General features: G+C 50.9%; 1 protein-coding gene across 1 annotated transcript in view; it reads left to right on the forward strand.

The window, feature by feature from the left end:
* Positions 1-16,015, forward strand: part of sspo (SCO-spondin) — a 603,219-nt gene that overhangs the window by 163,861 nt on the left and 423,343 nt on the right. Inside the window, 4 exon segments of the mRNA XM_054751251.2 lie at positions 503-596; positions 677-886; positions 2,670-2,863; positions 3,009-3,123. Coding sequence (XP_054607226.2) covers positions 503-596; positions 677-886; positions 2,670-2,863; positions 3,009-3,123 — 613 coding nt within the window.

The raw sequence follows: 16,015 nt of genomic DNA on the forward strand, positions 1-16,015 counted from the left end.
TGTGTGTACACGCGCTTGTTTATTTAAGGTTTCTCTATAGGAGCGTCCAACAGAGAGTGTGAGGGACCACAGATCCGCCCCCCAAAGATGCGCAGGAGACGGGGCGAGCTCCAAGTCCCAGAGATCCAGGCTGGGATCACTACTGAGTGATTTAAGGACATTTTTGCTCCCAATGCTAGTTGGATCCATCTACTTACTGTCTTTTATGCTAAGCTAAAGCTAAAGGAGTAAGCCGGGTCAGGATTGGTTAAATTTGTTTTTTCCCATTGCCTCTATTTTCCCTTTAAACGAAGCATTGGGGTGTAGTTTATTAGGCCTGAAATGCACAGAGAGTAAATGCGTGTAATATGTTTTCTGTATGATCACACTCACACCTAATCATTCATTATGGCACAGCAGGATCATCTAACACCAATCTTCTGCACCCTACAAGCTTGTGCCCCAGCTGGCTTCTCAGAATAATGTTCCAGTCATATCAGTCTAGTGGTGTTTTGTCCCACAGGTGACGGCTGCATACTGCCCTCTCAGTGTCCATGTGAGTGGGAGGGCTCCTTGTTTCCACCTGGAACTACGCTCACCATACATTGTCAGAACTGGTGTGTTTCTCTAAATGTGTCTTTAATAGAAATTTGACCAAAACAAAAAGCTGAAACGGATACGTGATCTTTCTGTCCAGCTCTTGTGAAGAAGGTCTGTGGCGTTGTGAGGGTGTGACGTGCCCTCCCCCCCCACCTCCCTGTCTGGAGTCTGAGTTTACATGTTCCAGTGGACGCTGCATCCCATCTCAGTGGGTTTGTGACAACCAGAACGACTGTGGTGATGGGTCGGATGAAATCTGTCCTTCCACGTGCTCCCCAGACAGGTTCCGTTGTGCAAATACGCCAAGGTGAGTTCAAATAATCACCAACTCTTCAGCTTTAGATGAAACAACCCAACTTTTATTATCTACTGGTTTTTAGTAGAGCTTTTCTGAGGTTTTTAATTCTTTCATGTATAATTTAAGCTAATGTTCTTTGTAATCCTGACCATGACCAGTGTGTACCCAGAAAGTGGGAAAGTGGATGAGCAGATAACTAAAGTATTTACAGAAGCTGAAAATTGCTACATGGACATTGATGAATTCAGGCCTTTTCTGTCGCTGATGCTGATATGTGCTGTTGGTGTTCTGGGGCTGATCATCATGGCCAGTATCTATATGTTTCCTGCTTTTTCTAGCTGCAAAAATGTTTTTGGACTCTGAACTCAACCAATTGTTGAGTTTACAAAAGTCCAACTCTCGCTGGAGCAGTTCGCAGCCGAGTGTGAAGCAGCTGGGATGAATCGTCGTCGTCGTCTTCCTCCGCTTATCCGGGTCCGGGTCGCGGGGGCAGCATCCCAACTAGGGAGCTCCAGGCCGTCCTCTCCCCGGCCTTGTCCACCAGCTCCTCCGGCAGGACCCCAAGGCGTTCCCGGACCAGATTGGAGATGTAACCTCTCCAACGTGTCCTGGGTCGACCCGGGGGCCTTCTGCCGGCAGGACATGCCCGAAACACCTCCCCGGGGAGGCGTCCAGGAGGCATCCTGACCAGATGCCCAAACCACCTCAACTGGCTCCTTTCGATCCGGAGGAGCAGCGGATCTACTCCGAGTCCCTCCCGAATGTCCGAGCTCCTCACCCTATCTCTAAGGCTGAGCCCGGCCACCCTACGGAGGAAACTCATTTCGGCCGCTTGTATCCGCGATCTCGTTCTTTCGGTCATTACCCAAAGCTCATGACCATAGGTGAGGATTGGGACGTAGATCGACCGGTAAATCGAGAGCCTGGCTTTCTGGCTCAGCTCCCTCTTCCCCACGACAGATCGGCTCAGCGTCCGCATCACTGCAGACGCCGAACCAATCCGCCTGTCGATCTCCCGATCCCTCCTACCCTCACTCGTGAACAAGACCCCGAGATACTTAAACTCCTCCACTTGAGGTAGGACCTCTCCCCCGACCCGGAGGTGGCAAGCCACCCTTTTCCGGTCGAGAACCATGGTCTCAGATTTGGAGGTGCTGATCCTCATCCCAGCCGCTTCACATTCGGCCGCGAACCTACCCAGCAAGAGCTGAAGGTCAGAGCTGGATGAAGCTAGGAGGACCACATCATCCGCAAAAAGCAGAGACGAGATTCTCCTGCCACCAAACTCGACACACTCCACACCACGGCTGCGTCTAGAAATTCTGTCCTTAAAAGTGATGAACAGAACCGGTGACAAAGGGCAGCCCTGGCGGAGTCCAACCCTCACTGGGAACAGGTCCGACTTACTACCGGCTATGCGGACCAAACTCACAGCTCCTCTAAATCTGAGACCATGGTCATGACTCAGAAAAGGCTAGAAGGCCTTCTCCAGGTCAGGGATGAGGTCCTGCCTCATGTGGAGGACCTTAAGTATCTTATGGTCTTGTTCAGCAGTGAGGGGAAGCTGGAGGGTAGGATGGACAGGGGGATTGGGGCTGCGTCTGCAGTGATGCAGCGTTGTGCCAGCTCTAAATAGAGATGTATGGTTATGGGAGTTATACACCAGCTGACCAGTAAAGGTGAAAGGATTGGTAACAAAACCTGTCACACTCCAGGCAGCTAAGTAAGTGGTTATGTTCTATTTTGAACTGTTAACTGATGAGCTAACTGTGAGTAAAACCCGACTTTTCAGTGGAGCGTGTTTGAACCTGGCTCTGCGTTGTGATGGCCACCCAGACTGTGACGACCAGTCAGACGAGGACTTCTGTGGTCTTCCTCTGTGCCCTGCTGGAGAGTTCCAGTGTGCCAATGGAAAGTGTGTAGCAGCCAGTCGTGTGTGTGATGGACAGCTGGACTGTGGTTTTGCTGATGGGTCTGATGAGAAAGGTAAGCATGCACTTGGATGGACTTGTCTTCACTTAAAGTCCCATAATGTTGTTTTACCTGCTTCCACCATAGTGCTCGTGTGGTTTCAATGATTACACATGCTTGCTCTAACACACTGATGATTGATCTGTGTTGGTGGACCTAGATTGCGGTGTGGTGTGTAATGAAGGGGAATTCCTGTGTCCAAGAGGACAGTGTATTCTCTACCTCCATCGCTGTGATGGCCACAATGACTGTGGAGACCTAAGTGACGAGAGAGGGTGCGTATGAACACAGTATTCACAATAGATATCTTTCAGTTTGAACTTTAGACGAATCCTGTCACTAATTAGTTTTGGCACTGCTTTTGATCCCTTCAGCTAGTTCAGGTTCCACCACAAACTAAGAAAAGAATGTATCTGATCTTGTCTAACTTTCGTTTCCGATGCGGGTTTCCCGTAACAAAGAAAATGCTAACATCACAAAACTGAAATGAATGCTTAAGCTTTAAACATTATCCGTGCAAAGGGGCAACTACTTTCATTTAAGTTAGTAATAGAAAAAAAAGTTCATTTGACTCCAACAGCAGCTCCTTGAGATAATCCTGACTAATCCTCTGTGGTGCCTTTAGGCCACAGAGCATTAGTCAGGATTATGATGGGATCAAGTGAGATTCATAAGTCAATAAATAGAACAAGTGCATTTTTGATAAAACGGTTCAAACATTTTAGGTTTTGAAAATAAATCAAAGTGAAACATTCACTGTTACAATCTTTGTTACACTGTCTGGGCATTCTCAGTGGCCATCTCCAAGTTTTGGTCCTCCACCACCTCCCTCACCCAAGGTGTCCCACAATGTTCTGTGCTGGGGCCTCTGCTCTTCCTCCTCTATCTGCTTCCTCTTCAGCACATCCTGAGCTCCTTTAAAGGAATCTCCTACCATCTTTATGCAGATGACATCCAACTGTACATCTCCTTTAAGCCCCATGAGATGTCTAAGCTGCAGCTGTTTCACACCTGCTTAGACTCTATCAAAACCTGGATGGTGGGAGCTTTCTACAGCTGAATGAAGATAAGACTGAGATCCTCATCTGTGCCCCAGACAAGCTGGTTCCCAAAGTCAGAGACTCTCTTGGTCAGCTTGCTTCTCACACCAAACCCTCTGTCAGGAATCTTGGCGTGACCTTTGACCCAGCTCTCACCCTGGATTCTCATGTCAGTTCTTTTGTTCGCTCTTCCTTCTTCCATCTCAGGAACATTGCTAAGCTGAGTCCCATTCTGTCCTGCTCTGAACTTGAGACAGTTGTCCACACCTTCATCTCCTCACGCTTAGACTACCGCAACTCTCTTTTCACGTGTCTGAGCAGAACCTCCCTGAACGTCTACAGGTGGTTCAGAATGCCTGTGCTCGGCTTCTGACCAAGTCCTCCAAACACACCCACATCACCCCGCTTCTCCTCCAGCTTCACTGGCTGCCAGTCAACTTCAGGGTTCATTTCAAGATCCTGGTTCTGGTCTATAGGGCCTTACATGGACAAGCACCATCTTACATTGGTGATCTTCTTACCGAAAGATTCCACTACCTCCGCTCCGCTCTGCCCCGTCTTCCGCAGCTGCTCGCTTCCGAACTCAATTTTTACTGGTACCCGCTCTACAACGGCTCCGCTCCGGTGCGGAGACCTGAGGTGCGCAAATGGGCATGCGCGGGATTTTCGAGATCTTGCGATACAGTCCGAGCAATAAACGCGGAAGTTAGATCCAAACACCCGTTGTGTGGGAGAAGCATCGAAATGAACTGTTTAATCTGCCCATCATTTGTGTTGAGAGATCAGCAGTGTTTGGATCAACAAAGTGTGACTACTTTGATAGTGGAAACTGTATTTATGGCTTATTTTTGTGCATTTAAAGTTCAGCCGCCATTGATAGTTGTTAAAAGTTGTTAAACCTGTGCATATGAAACAAAAAACGCTTTTTGTTTATTGACTTATAATAATAATAATAATACATTTTATTTAAAAGCGCCTTTCAGGACACCCAAGGTCACTTTACACAAAACACGTAATAAAATACAATAAAACAATAATAAAACCCAAAGAAGAAAACACAAAGAGAGAAACAGTTCAATAAAATCTGAGGTTGTAGGCAGATTTAAACATATGTGTTTTGAGTTTTGTTTTGAAAAGGGTAAAACTGTCGACGTTCCTGATGTCTGGGGGAAGTGAGTTCCAGAGTCGAGGAGCAGAGCGGCTGAAAGCTCTGCTCCCCATGGTAGCGAGACGGGCAGAAGGAACCGCAAGATGGATGGAAGAAGAAGATCTGAGTGAACGGGATGGGGTGTGAATACTTATAAGGTCTGAGATATATGGAGGAGAGAGGTTGTGGATTGCTTTGAAGGTATGAAGGAGAATTTTGAAGATGGACCTGAATTTAACTGGGAGCCAGTGAAGCTGCTGGAGAACCGGCGTGATGTGGTGAAAGGAAGGGGTTCTGGTGATAATACGGGCTGCTGAATTCTGGACCAGTTGCAGTTTATGAAGGAGTTTGTTGGGGAGACCATAAAGAAGTGAATTGCAATAGTCGATACGGGAGGTGACGAGGCTGTGGACGAGAATGGCGGCAGTGTGAGGGGTCAGTGAGGGACGGAGACGGTTTATGGAACGTAGATGGAAGTATGCTGACCGAATTAAGTTATTAATGTGAGCCTGAAAAGAAAGTGAGCTGTTGAGAATGACACCCAGACTCTTGACGTGAGGTGAGGGGGAGACTATGGCGCTGTCAGTAGTTAAAAGAAAAGCTGTCAGATGTTGAGAGGGTGGAGTTAGTGCCAACTAGAAGAAGTTCAGTTTTATTGCCGTTGAGTTTGAGGAAATTAGAGGTGAACCATGATTTGATTTCAGAGAGGCAGAGTGTAAGGGAGGATGGTGGGAGAGTTGAGTTGGGCTTACTGGAAATGTAGAGCTGGGTGTCATCTGCAAAGCAGTGAAACTGGATATTAAATTTGCGGAAGATTTTGCCGATAGGGAGGAGATATACTATGAAGAGGAGGGGCCCCAGGACAGAGTCCTGGGGCACACCTGACTTGACTGGGGAGGGTTCTGAGGTAAAGGATTTTAACTGGATGAACTGAGTGCGGCCAGTAAGGTAAGATTGAAACCAGCGGAGGGGGGTGTGAGTGATGCCTAAGGAAGAGAGTCTATTAAGGCGGATGGGATGAGAAATGGTGTCAAAGGCCGCACTCAGATCAAGGAGAATAAGAATTGAGATTAAACCAGAATCAGCAGCAATGAGTAGGTCGTTAGTGATCTTGATGAGAGCTGTTTCTGTGCTGTGGTGGGGACGGAAGCCAGACTGAAACTGTTCATAAAGGTTATTGCGGGTGAGATGTGAATGGAGCTGAGATGCAACAGTTTTCTCAAGGACTTTGGAAATGAAGGGAAGATGGGAAATGGGACGGAGGTTATTGAAATCATTGGGATCTAAACCAGGTTTTTTTAGAATAGGGCTGACTGAAGCGGATTTGAATAGGGATGGGACCGTAACAGAGGATAGTGAGGAATGAATAATGGCTGTTATAAAAGGGAGCAGAGAAGAAAGGCACGATTTAACTAAAACAGTTGGAATAGGGTCCAGTTGACAGGTGGAAGGTTTGGATTTGGTGATGTAATCTACTAGTTCTGAGGGATGGGGAAGTTCAAAGGAGGAGAACTGAATGGTGGGTTCAAATAAATCAGGAGAGGGAGGGGAGGAATGAGGTAAAGAGAGATGGATTCTATTGACCTTATCATTAAAAAACTGAAGGAGAGAGTTACAGGTTTCTGAAGAGTAAAGGTGGATGGGTAAGGAGTCGGGAGGCTGAAAAATGCTGTTCATGATGGAAAATAATGTTTTCGTGTTGCTGGAGTTGGACGAGATGAGACCGGAGTAATACTGAGATTTGGCATGGGAGATGGAGTCCTTGTAGAGAGAAATCTGAGCAGAATATAAGTCTTTATGGATGGTGAGACCGGTTTTCTTGTAGAGTCTTTCAAGCCTCCGGTTGGTAGCTTTCAAGGAGCGTAGGGCAGGGGTGAACCATGGAGCAGACCGAGTAAAATATACAGAGCGGGATTTGATGGGAGCAAATGAATTAAGGATAGAAACCAGAGCGTTATTGTACTGAATGACAAGATCATCGGGGGTAGAGGACAAATTAGGGGTCAAGGTGGCAAAACTGGAGGACAGGGAGGCTAGATAAATGTCCTTAATATTACGAAAAGAAATGATACGTGGTGACTTGATGATGGAGAGACGGAGGGGAACAGAAAAGGAGATGAGGAAGTGGTCCGTGAAAGGGAGCAGGTCAGCTGTACAGTTGGAGGGGGTCAGGCCGGAGCAGCAGATTAAATCCAGGGTATGACCTTTAATGTGAGTGGGAAAATTGGCATATTGATGAAAACTGAGGCTGTCCAAAGATGAGGAGAAGTCTTTGCTGAGGGGGAGGGCCATATTGTCCATATGAATATTAAAATCACCAAGTAAAATTACATTTGGGGAAAGGGCGGACAGATGGGATAAAAGAGCAGAGAGTTCATTTAAAAACTCAGGGCTGAACTTGGGGGGACGATAAACAGTGACAATTATTGTGGGGGTCGGGCCGGAGAGTTGACAGGCGAAGCATTCCAGAGTGGTGAGAGGAGGAAGGCTTACGGGAAGGACCTTCTAAGTCTCGCGATAGAGTATCGCGAGACCATCGCCGCGGCCTGACCCACAGGGTTTGGAGAGGTAAACAAATCCGGGAGGAGTACAGTCATTGAGTTGTGAGAAATCGCTGGATTGTTGCCATGTTTCGTTCAGACAAAGAAAGTCTAGCTTATGGTCACTGATGGTATCTTGGAGGAGATGTCCTTTACCAGAGAGGGAGCGAATGTTGAGAAGACCAAAATTAGCAGTGCGGAAGTCCCTGGCGACAGGAGCATTAGCCCGACTAGCCAGCCGGGCTAACACGCTGGAGTCGGCAGCTCGGCAGGTATTCCTGGGTAGCCGCCGGCTAGTCGTGGACCAGAAGGAGGGTATTCCTTTGGAGCCGTCGAGATGGAGGTTCCGCCGGGACCCCCGATTGATATACCGACAGCGAGGCTGGAAGGTGATGTCGGGGAAGAGGCACAGAGCTGGTGGTGGAGATCCGGAGTAGTGAAAGCGGAGGTTGAAGAGCTCCGCCGCCGAGTACCGGAGAAGGCCATCCACGGACAGAAGAATGAGCGACAGGATGATCCAGGCCAGTGAGAGGCACAGAGAAATCCTGCTGGACCACATTATGGAGTGGAGCAGGGAGGTGGTGATGTGCAACCAGAACGCAAGCTGAGCAGGTAGGTGAAAATGAGTTTTCACCGACACAGGGATGTGACTAGGGTGAAAAAGAAGAAAAAAAGATACAAAAAGTTTGTTTGCCAGCGAGCAGCGGCAGCGAGACGCGCCAGTGTTCACTCAACCGGAACCGGAAGTCACTCAGGTACCGGAAGTCACTAAGTACTCAGGTACTTATTGTGAAATATTGGAAGTTGTGCTTGCTCCCTTTTCTGTTGGGCGGTTGTGATTTCTGTCCATTGACTGCGGAGGTGCTCCGGCGTCCTTCAAAAATAGAATCGATCCTATTTTTGCCGGACGGTGGAACGGTGGGCGGCGCACTGCGCGGCACGGCCGCAGTAGTTGCACAGCTCTGATTACAACGGGACCATTTTTGCTGCGGAGTTAGTGCCGGAGCGGAGCGGAGGTGGTGGAATTTTGGGGTAACTTTAACTTTAATGGCTGAAAGTCAGGTGCACGCCCAGACTCAGGTGCACGCCCAGACTTAGGTGCACACCCAGACTGAGGTACACGTCCAGACTCAGGTACACGCCCAGACTCAGGTACACGTCCAGACTCAGGTACACACCCAGACTCAGGTACACGCCCAGACTCAGGTACACGCCCAGACTCAGGTACACGCCCAGACTCAGGTACACGCCCAGACTCGGGCACATGTCCAGACTCAGGTACATGTCCAGACTCAGGTACATGTCCAGACTCAGGTACACGCCCAGACTCAGGTACACGCCCAGACTCAGGTACAGGTACAGACTCAGGTACATGCCCAGTCTCAGGTACACACCCAGACTCAGGTACATGTCCAGACTCAGGTACACGCCCAGACTTATGTACACGCCCAGACTCGGGTACATGTCCAGACTCAGGTACACGTCCAGACTCACGTCCACGCCCAGACTCGGGTACACGTCCAGACTCAGGGACACTCCCAGACTCACATCCACGCCCAGACTCAGGTACATATCCACACTCAGGTACACCAGACTCAGGTACACGCCCAGACTCAGGTACACGTCCAGACTCAGGTACATATCCAGACTCAGGTACATATTCAGACTCAGGTACACAAGACTCAGGTACACGTCCATACTCCGACTACACGTCCAGAATCAGGCACACGCTCAGACTCAGGTACACGTCCAGACTCAGGTACACTCCCAGACTCAGGAACATGTCCAGACTCGGGTACATGTCCAGACTCAGGGACACGTCCAGACTCACGTCCACGACCACACTCAGGTACAGGCCCAGACTCAGGTACATGCCCAGACTCATGTCCACGCCCAGACTCAGGTACATGTCCAGACTCAGGTACACGTCCAGACTCAGGTACGTGTCCAGGCTCAGGTACAGGTACAAGTACAGAATCAGGTACACGCCCAGACTCAGGTAAACATCCACACTCAGGTACACCAGCCTCAGGTACACGCCCAGACTCAGGTTCATGTCCAGACTCAGGTTCACCAGACTCAGGTACACACCCAGACTCAGGTACACGTCCAGACTCAGGTGCATATTCAGACTCAGGTACATATCCATTCTCAGGTACACGTCCTGACTCAGGTTACACGCCCAGACTCAGGTACACATCCAGACTCAGGTACACGTCCAGACTCAGGTACATGCCCAGACTGAGGTACACGTCCAGACTCAGGTACACGTCCAGACTCAGGTACACGCCCAGACTTAGGTACATGCCCAGACTCTGGCACATATCCAGACTCTGGTACATGTCCAGACTCAGGTACACGTCCAGACTCACGTCCATGACCAGACTCAGGTACAGGCGCAGACTGGGGTACATGCCCAGACTCACGTCCACGCCCAGACTCAGGTACAGGTACAGACTCAGGTACATGCCTAGTCTCAGGTACACTTCCAGACTCAGGTACACGTCCAGACTCAGGTACATGCCCAGACTCAGGTACATGACCAGACTCAGGTACAGGTACAGACTCAGGTACACGTCCAGACTCAGGTTCACGTCCAGACTCAGGTACACGCCCGGACTCAGGTATACGTCCAGACTCAGGCACACGCCCAGACTCAGGTACACGTCCAGACTCAGGTATACCAGAATCAGGTACACGTCCAGACTCAGGTACATGCCCAGACTCAGGTACACATCCAGACTCAGGTACACCAGACTCAGGTACACGTCCAGCCTCAGGTACATGTCCAGACTCAGGTACACGTCCAGACTTACGTCCATGCCCAGACTCAGGTACAGGTACAGACTCAGGTACACGTCCAGACTCAGGTACACGTCCAGACTCAGGTACACGCCCAGACTCGGGTACATATCCACACTCAGGTACACCAGACTCAGGTACACGCCCAGACTCAGGTACACGTCCAGACTCAGGTACATATCCAGACTCAGGTACATATTCAGACTCAGGTACACAAGACTCAGGTACACGTCCATACTCCAACTACACATCCAGAATCAGGTACACGCTCAGACTCAGGTAAACGTCCAGACTCAGGTACACTCCCAGACTCAGGAACATGTCCAGACTCGGGTACATGTCCAGACTCAGGGACACATCCAGACTCACGTCCACGACCACACTCAGGTACAGGCCCAGACTCAGGTACATGTCCAGACTCAGGTACACGTCCAGACTCAGGTACATGTCCAGACTCAGGTACAGGTACAGGTACAGATTCAGGTACATGCCCAGACTCAGGTAAACATCCACACTCAGGTACACCAGCCTCAGGTACACGCCCAGACTCAGGTTCATGTCCAGACTCAGGTTCACCAGACTCAGGTACACGCCCAGACTCAGGTACACGTCCAGACTCAGGTACATATTCAGACTCAGGTACATATCCATTCACAGGTACACGTCCTGACTCAGGTTACACGCCCAGACTCAGGTACACATCCAGACTCAGGTACACGTCCAGACTCAGGTACATTCCCAGACTGAGGTACACGTCCAGACTCAGGTACACGTCCAGACTCAGGTACACACACAGACTTAGGTACATGCCCAGACTCTGGCACATGTCCAGACTCGGGTACATGTCCAGACTAGGGTACACGTCCAGACTCACGTCCATGACCAGACTCAGGTACAGGCGCAGACTGGGGTACATGCCCAGACTCACGTCCACGCCCAGACTCAGGTACAGGTACAGACTCAGGTACATGCCCAGTCTCAGGTACACTTCCAGACTCAGGTACACGTCCAGACTCAGGTACATGCCCAGACTCAGGTACATGACCAGACTCAGGTACAGGTACAGACTCAGGTACACGTCCAGACTCAGGTACACATCCAGACTCAGGTACTCGCCCGGACTCAGGTATACGTCCAGACTCAGGCACACGCCCAGACTCAGGTACACGTCCAGACTCAGGTACATATCCAGACTCAGGTTCATATTCAGACTCAGGTACACAAGACTCAGGTACACGTCCATACTCCGACTACACGTCCAGAATCAGGCACACGCTCAGACTCAGGTACACGTCCAGACTCAGGTACACTCCCAGACTCAGGAACATGTCCAGACTCGGGTACATGTCCAGACTCAGGGACACGTCCAGACTCACGTCCACGACCACACTCAGGTACAGGCCCAGACTCAGGTACATGCCCAGACTCACGTCCACGCCCAGACTCAGGTACATGTCCAGACTCAGGTACATGTCCAGACTCAGGTACATGTCCAGGCTCAGGTACAGGTACAGATTCAGGTACACGCCCAGACTCAGGTAAACATCCACACTCAGGTACACCAGCCTCAGGTACACGCCCAGACTCAGGTTCATGTCCAGACTCAGGTTCACCAGACTCAGGTACACACCCAGACTCAGGTACACGTCCAGACTCAGGTGCATATTCAGACTCAGGTACATATCCATTCTCAGGTACACGTCCTGACTCAGGTTACACGCCCAGACTCAGGTACACATCCAGACTCAGGTACACGTCCAGACTCAGGTACATGCCCAGACTGAGGTACACGTCCAGACTCAGGTACACACCCAGACTTAGGTACATGCCCAGACTCTGGCACATGTCCAGACTCTGGTACATGTCCAGACTCAGGTACACGTCCAGACTCACGTCCATGACCAGACTCAGTTACAGGCGCAGACTGGGGTACATGCCCAGACTCACGTCCACACCCAGACTCAGGTACAGGTACAGACTCAGGTACATGCCTAGTCTCAGGTACACTTCCAGACTCAGGTACACGTCCAGACTCAGGTACATGCCCAGACTCAGGTACATGACCAGACTCAGGTACAGGTACAGACTCAGGTACACGTCCAGACTCAGGTACACGTCCAGACTCAGGTACACGCCCGGACTCAGGTATACGTCCAGACTCAGGCACACGCCCAGACTCAGGTACACGTCCAGACTCAGGTACACCAGAATCAGGTACACGTCCAGACTCAGGTACATGCCCAGACTCAGGTACACATCCAGACTCAGGTACACCAGACTCAGGTACACGTCCAGCCTCAGGTACATGTCCAGACTCAGGTACATGCCCAGACTTACGTCCATGCCCAGACTCAGGTACAGGTACAGACTCAGGTACACATCCAGACTCAGGTACACACCCAGACTCGGGTACATATCCACACTCAGGTACACCAGACTCAGGTACACGCCCAGACTCAGGTACACGTCCAGACTCAGTTACGTATCCAGACTCAGGTACATATTCAGACTCAGGTACACAAGACTCAGGTACACGTCCATACTCCAACTACACATCCAGAATCAGGTACACGCTCAGACTCAGGTACACGTCCAGACTCAGGTACACTCCCAGACTCAGGAACATGTCCAGACTCGGGTACATGTCCAGACTCAGGGACACGTCCAGACTCACGTCCACAACCACACTCAGGTACAGGCCCAGACTCAGGTACATGCCCAGACTCACGTCCACGCCCAGACTCAGGTACATGTCCAGACTCAGGTACACGTCCAGACTCAGGTACATGTCCAGACTCAGGTACAGGTACAGGTACAGGTACAGATTCGGGTACATGCCCAGACTCAGGTAAACATCCACACTCAGGGACACCAGCCTCAGGTACACGCCCAGACTCAGGTTCATGTCCATACTCAGGTTCACCAGACTCAGGTACATGCCCAGACTCAGGTACACGTCCAGACTCAGGTACATATTCAGACTCAGGTACATATCCATTCTCAGGTACACGTCCTGACTCAGGTTACACGCCCAGACTCAGGTACACATCCAGACTCAGGTACACGTTCAGACTCAGGTACATGCCCAGACTGAGGTACACGTCCAGACTCAGGTACACGTCCAGACTCAGGTACACGCCCAGACTTAGGTAAATGCCCAGACTCTGGCACATGTCCAGACTCGGGTACATGTCCAGACTCAGGTACACGTCCAGACTCACGTCCATGACCAGACTCAGGTACAGGCGCAGACTGGGGTACATGCCCAGACTCACGTCCACGCCCAGACTCAGGTACAGGTACAGACTCAGGTACATGCCCAGTCTCAGGTACACTTCCAGACTCAGGTACATGTCCAGACTCAGGTACATGCCCAGACTCAGGTACAAGACCAGCCTCAGGTACAGGTACAGACTCAGGTACACGTCCAGACTCAGGTACACGTCCAGACTCAGGTACACGCCCGGACTCAGGTATACGTCCAGACTCAGGCACACACCCAGACTCAGGTACACGTCCAGACTCAGGTACATATCCAGACTCAGGTACATATTCAGACTCAGGTACACAAGACTCAGGTACACGTCCATACTCTGACTACACGTCCAGAATCAGGCACACGCTCAGACTCAGGTACACGTCCAGACTCAGGTACACTCCCAGACTCAGGAACATGTCCAGACTCGGGTACATGTCCAGACTCAGGGACACATCCAGACTCACGTCCACGACCACACTCAGGTACAGGCCCAGACTCAGGTACATGCCCAGACTCACGTCCACGCCCAGACTCAGGTACATGTCCAGACTCAGGTACACGTCCAGACTCAGGTACATGTCCAGGCTCAGGTACAGGTACAGGTACACATTCAGGTACACGCCCAGACTCACATAAACATCCACACTCAGGTACACCAGCCTCAGGTACACGCCCAGACTCAGGTTCATGTCCAGACTCAGGTTCACCAGACTCAGGTACACACCCAGACTCAGGTACACGTCCAGACTCAGGTGCATATTCAGACTCAGGTACATATCCATTCTCAGGTACACGTCCTGACTCAGGTTACACGCCCAGACTCAGGTACACGCCCAGACTCAGGTACACGTCCAGACTCACGTCCATGACCAGACTCAGGTACCGGCGCAGACTGGGGTACATGCCCAGACTCACGTCCACGCCCAGACTCAGGTACAGGTACAGACTCAGGTACATGCCCAGTCTCAGGTACACTTCCAGACTCAGGTACACGTCCAGACTCAGGTACATGCCCAGACTCAGGTACATGACCAGACTCAGGTACAGGTACAGACTCAGGTACACGTCCAGACTCAGGTACACATCCAGACTCAGGTACTCGCCCGGACTCAGGTATACGTCCAGACTCAGGCACACGCCCAGACTCAGGTACACATCCAGACTCAGGTACATATCCAGACTCAGGTACATATTCAGACTCAGGTACACAAGACTCAGGTACACGTCCATACTCCGACTACACGTCCAGAATCAGGCACACGCTCAGACTCAGGTACACGTCCAGACTCAGGTACACTCCCAGACTCAGGAACATGTCCAGACTCGGGTACATGTCCAGACTCAGGGACACGTCCAGACTCACGTCCACGACCACACTCAGGTACAGGCCCAGACTCAGGTACATGCCCAGACTCACGTCCACGCCCAGACTCAGGTACATGTCCAGACTCAGGTACATGTCCAGACTCAGGTACATGTCCAGGCTCAGGTACAGGTACAGATTCAGGTACACGCCCAGACTCAGGTAAACATCCACACTCAGGTACACCAGCCTCAGGTACACGCCCAGACTCAGGTACACGTCCAGACTCAGGTGCATATTCAGACTCAGGTACATATCCATTCTCAGGTACACGTCCTGACTCAGGTTACACGCCCAGACTCAGGTACACATCCAGACTCAGGTACACGTCCAGACTCAGGTACATGCCCAGACTGAGGTACACGTCCAGACTCAGGTACACGTCAAGACTCAGGTACACGCCCAGACTTAGGTACATGCCCAGACTCTGGCACATGTCCAGACTCTGGTACATGTCCAGACTCAGGTACACGTCCAGACTCACGTCCATGACCAGACTCAGTTACAGGCGCAGACTGGGGTACATGCCCAGACTCACGTCCACACCCAGACTCAGGTACAGGTACAGACTCAGGTACATGCCTAGTCTCAGGTACACTTCCAGACTCAGGTACACGTCCAGACTCAGGTACACGTCCAGACTCAGGTACACGCCCGGAATCAGGTATACGTCCAGACTCAGGCACACGCCCAGACTCAGGTACACGTCCAGACTCAGGTACACCAGAATCAGGTACACGTCCAGACTCAGGTCCATGCCCAGACTCAGGTACACATCCAGACTCAGGTACACCAGACTCAGGTACACGTCCAGCCTCAGGTACATGTCCAGACTCAGGTACATGCCCAGACTTACGTCCATGCCCAGACTCAGGTACAGGTACAGACTCAGGTACACATCCAGACTCAGGTACACACCCAGACTCGGGTACATATCCACACTCAGGTACACCAGACTCAGGTACACGCCCAGACTCAGGTACACGTCCAGACTCAGTTACGTATCCAGACTCAGG

The sequence above is a fragment of the Nothobranchius furzeri genome, chromosome 7, assembly GCF_043380555.1.
Source record: "Nothobranchius furzeri strain GRZ-AD chromosome 7, NfurGRZ-RIMD1, whole genome shotgun sequence".
Taxonomy (NCBI): domain Eukaryota; kingdom Metazoa; phylum Chordata; class Actinopteri; order Cyprinodontiformes; family Nothobranchiidae; genus Nothobranchius; species Nothobranchius furzeri.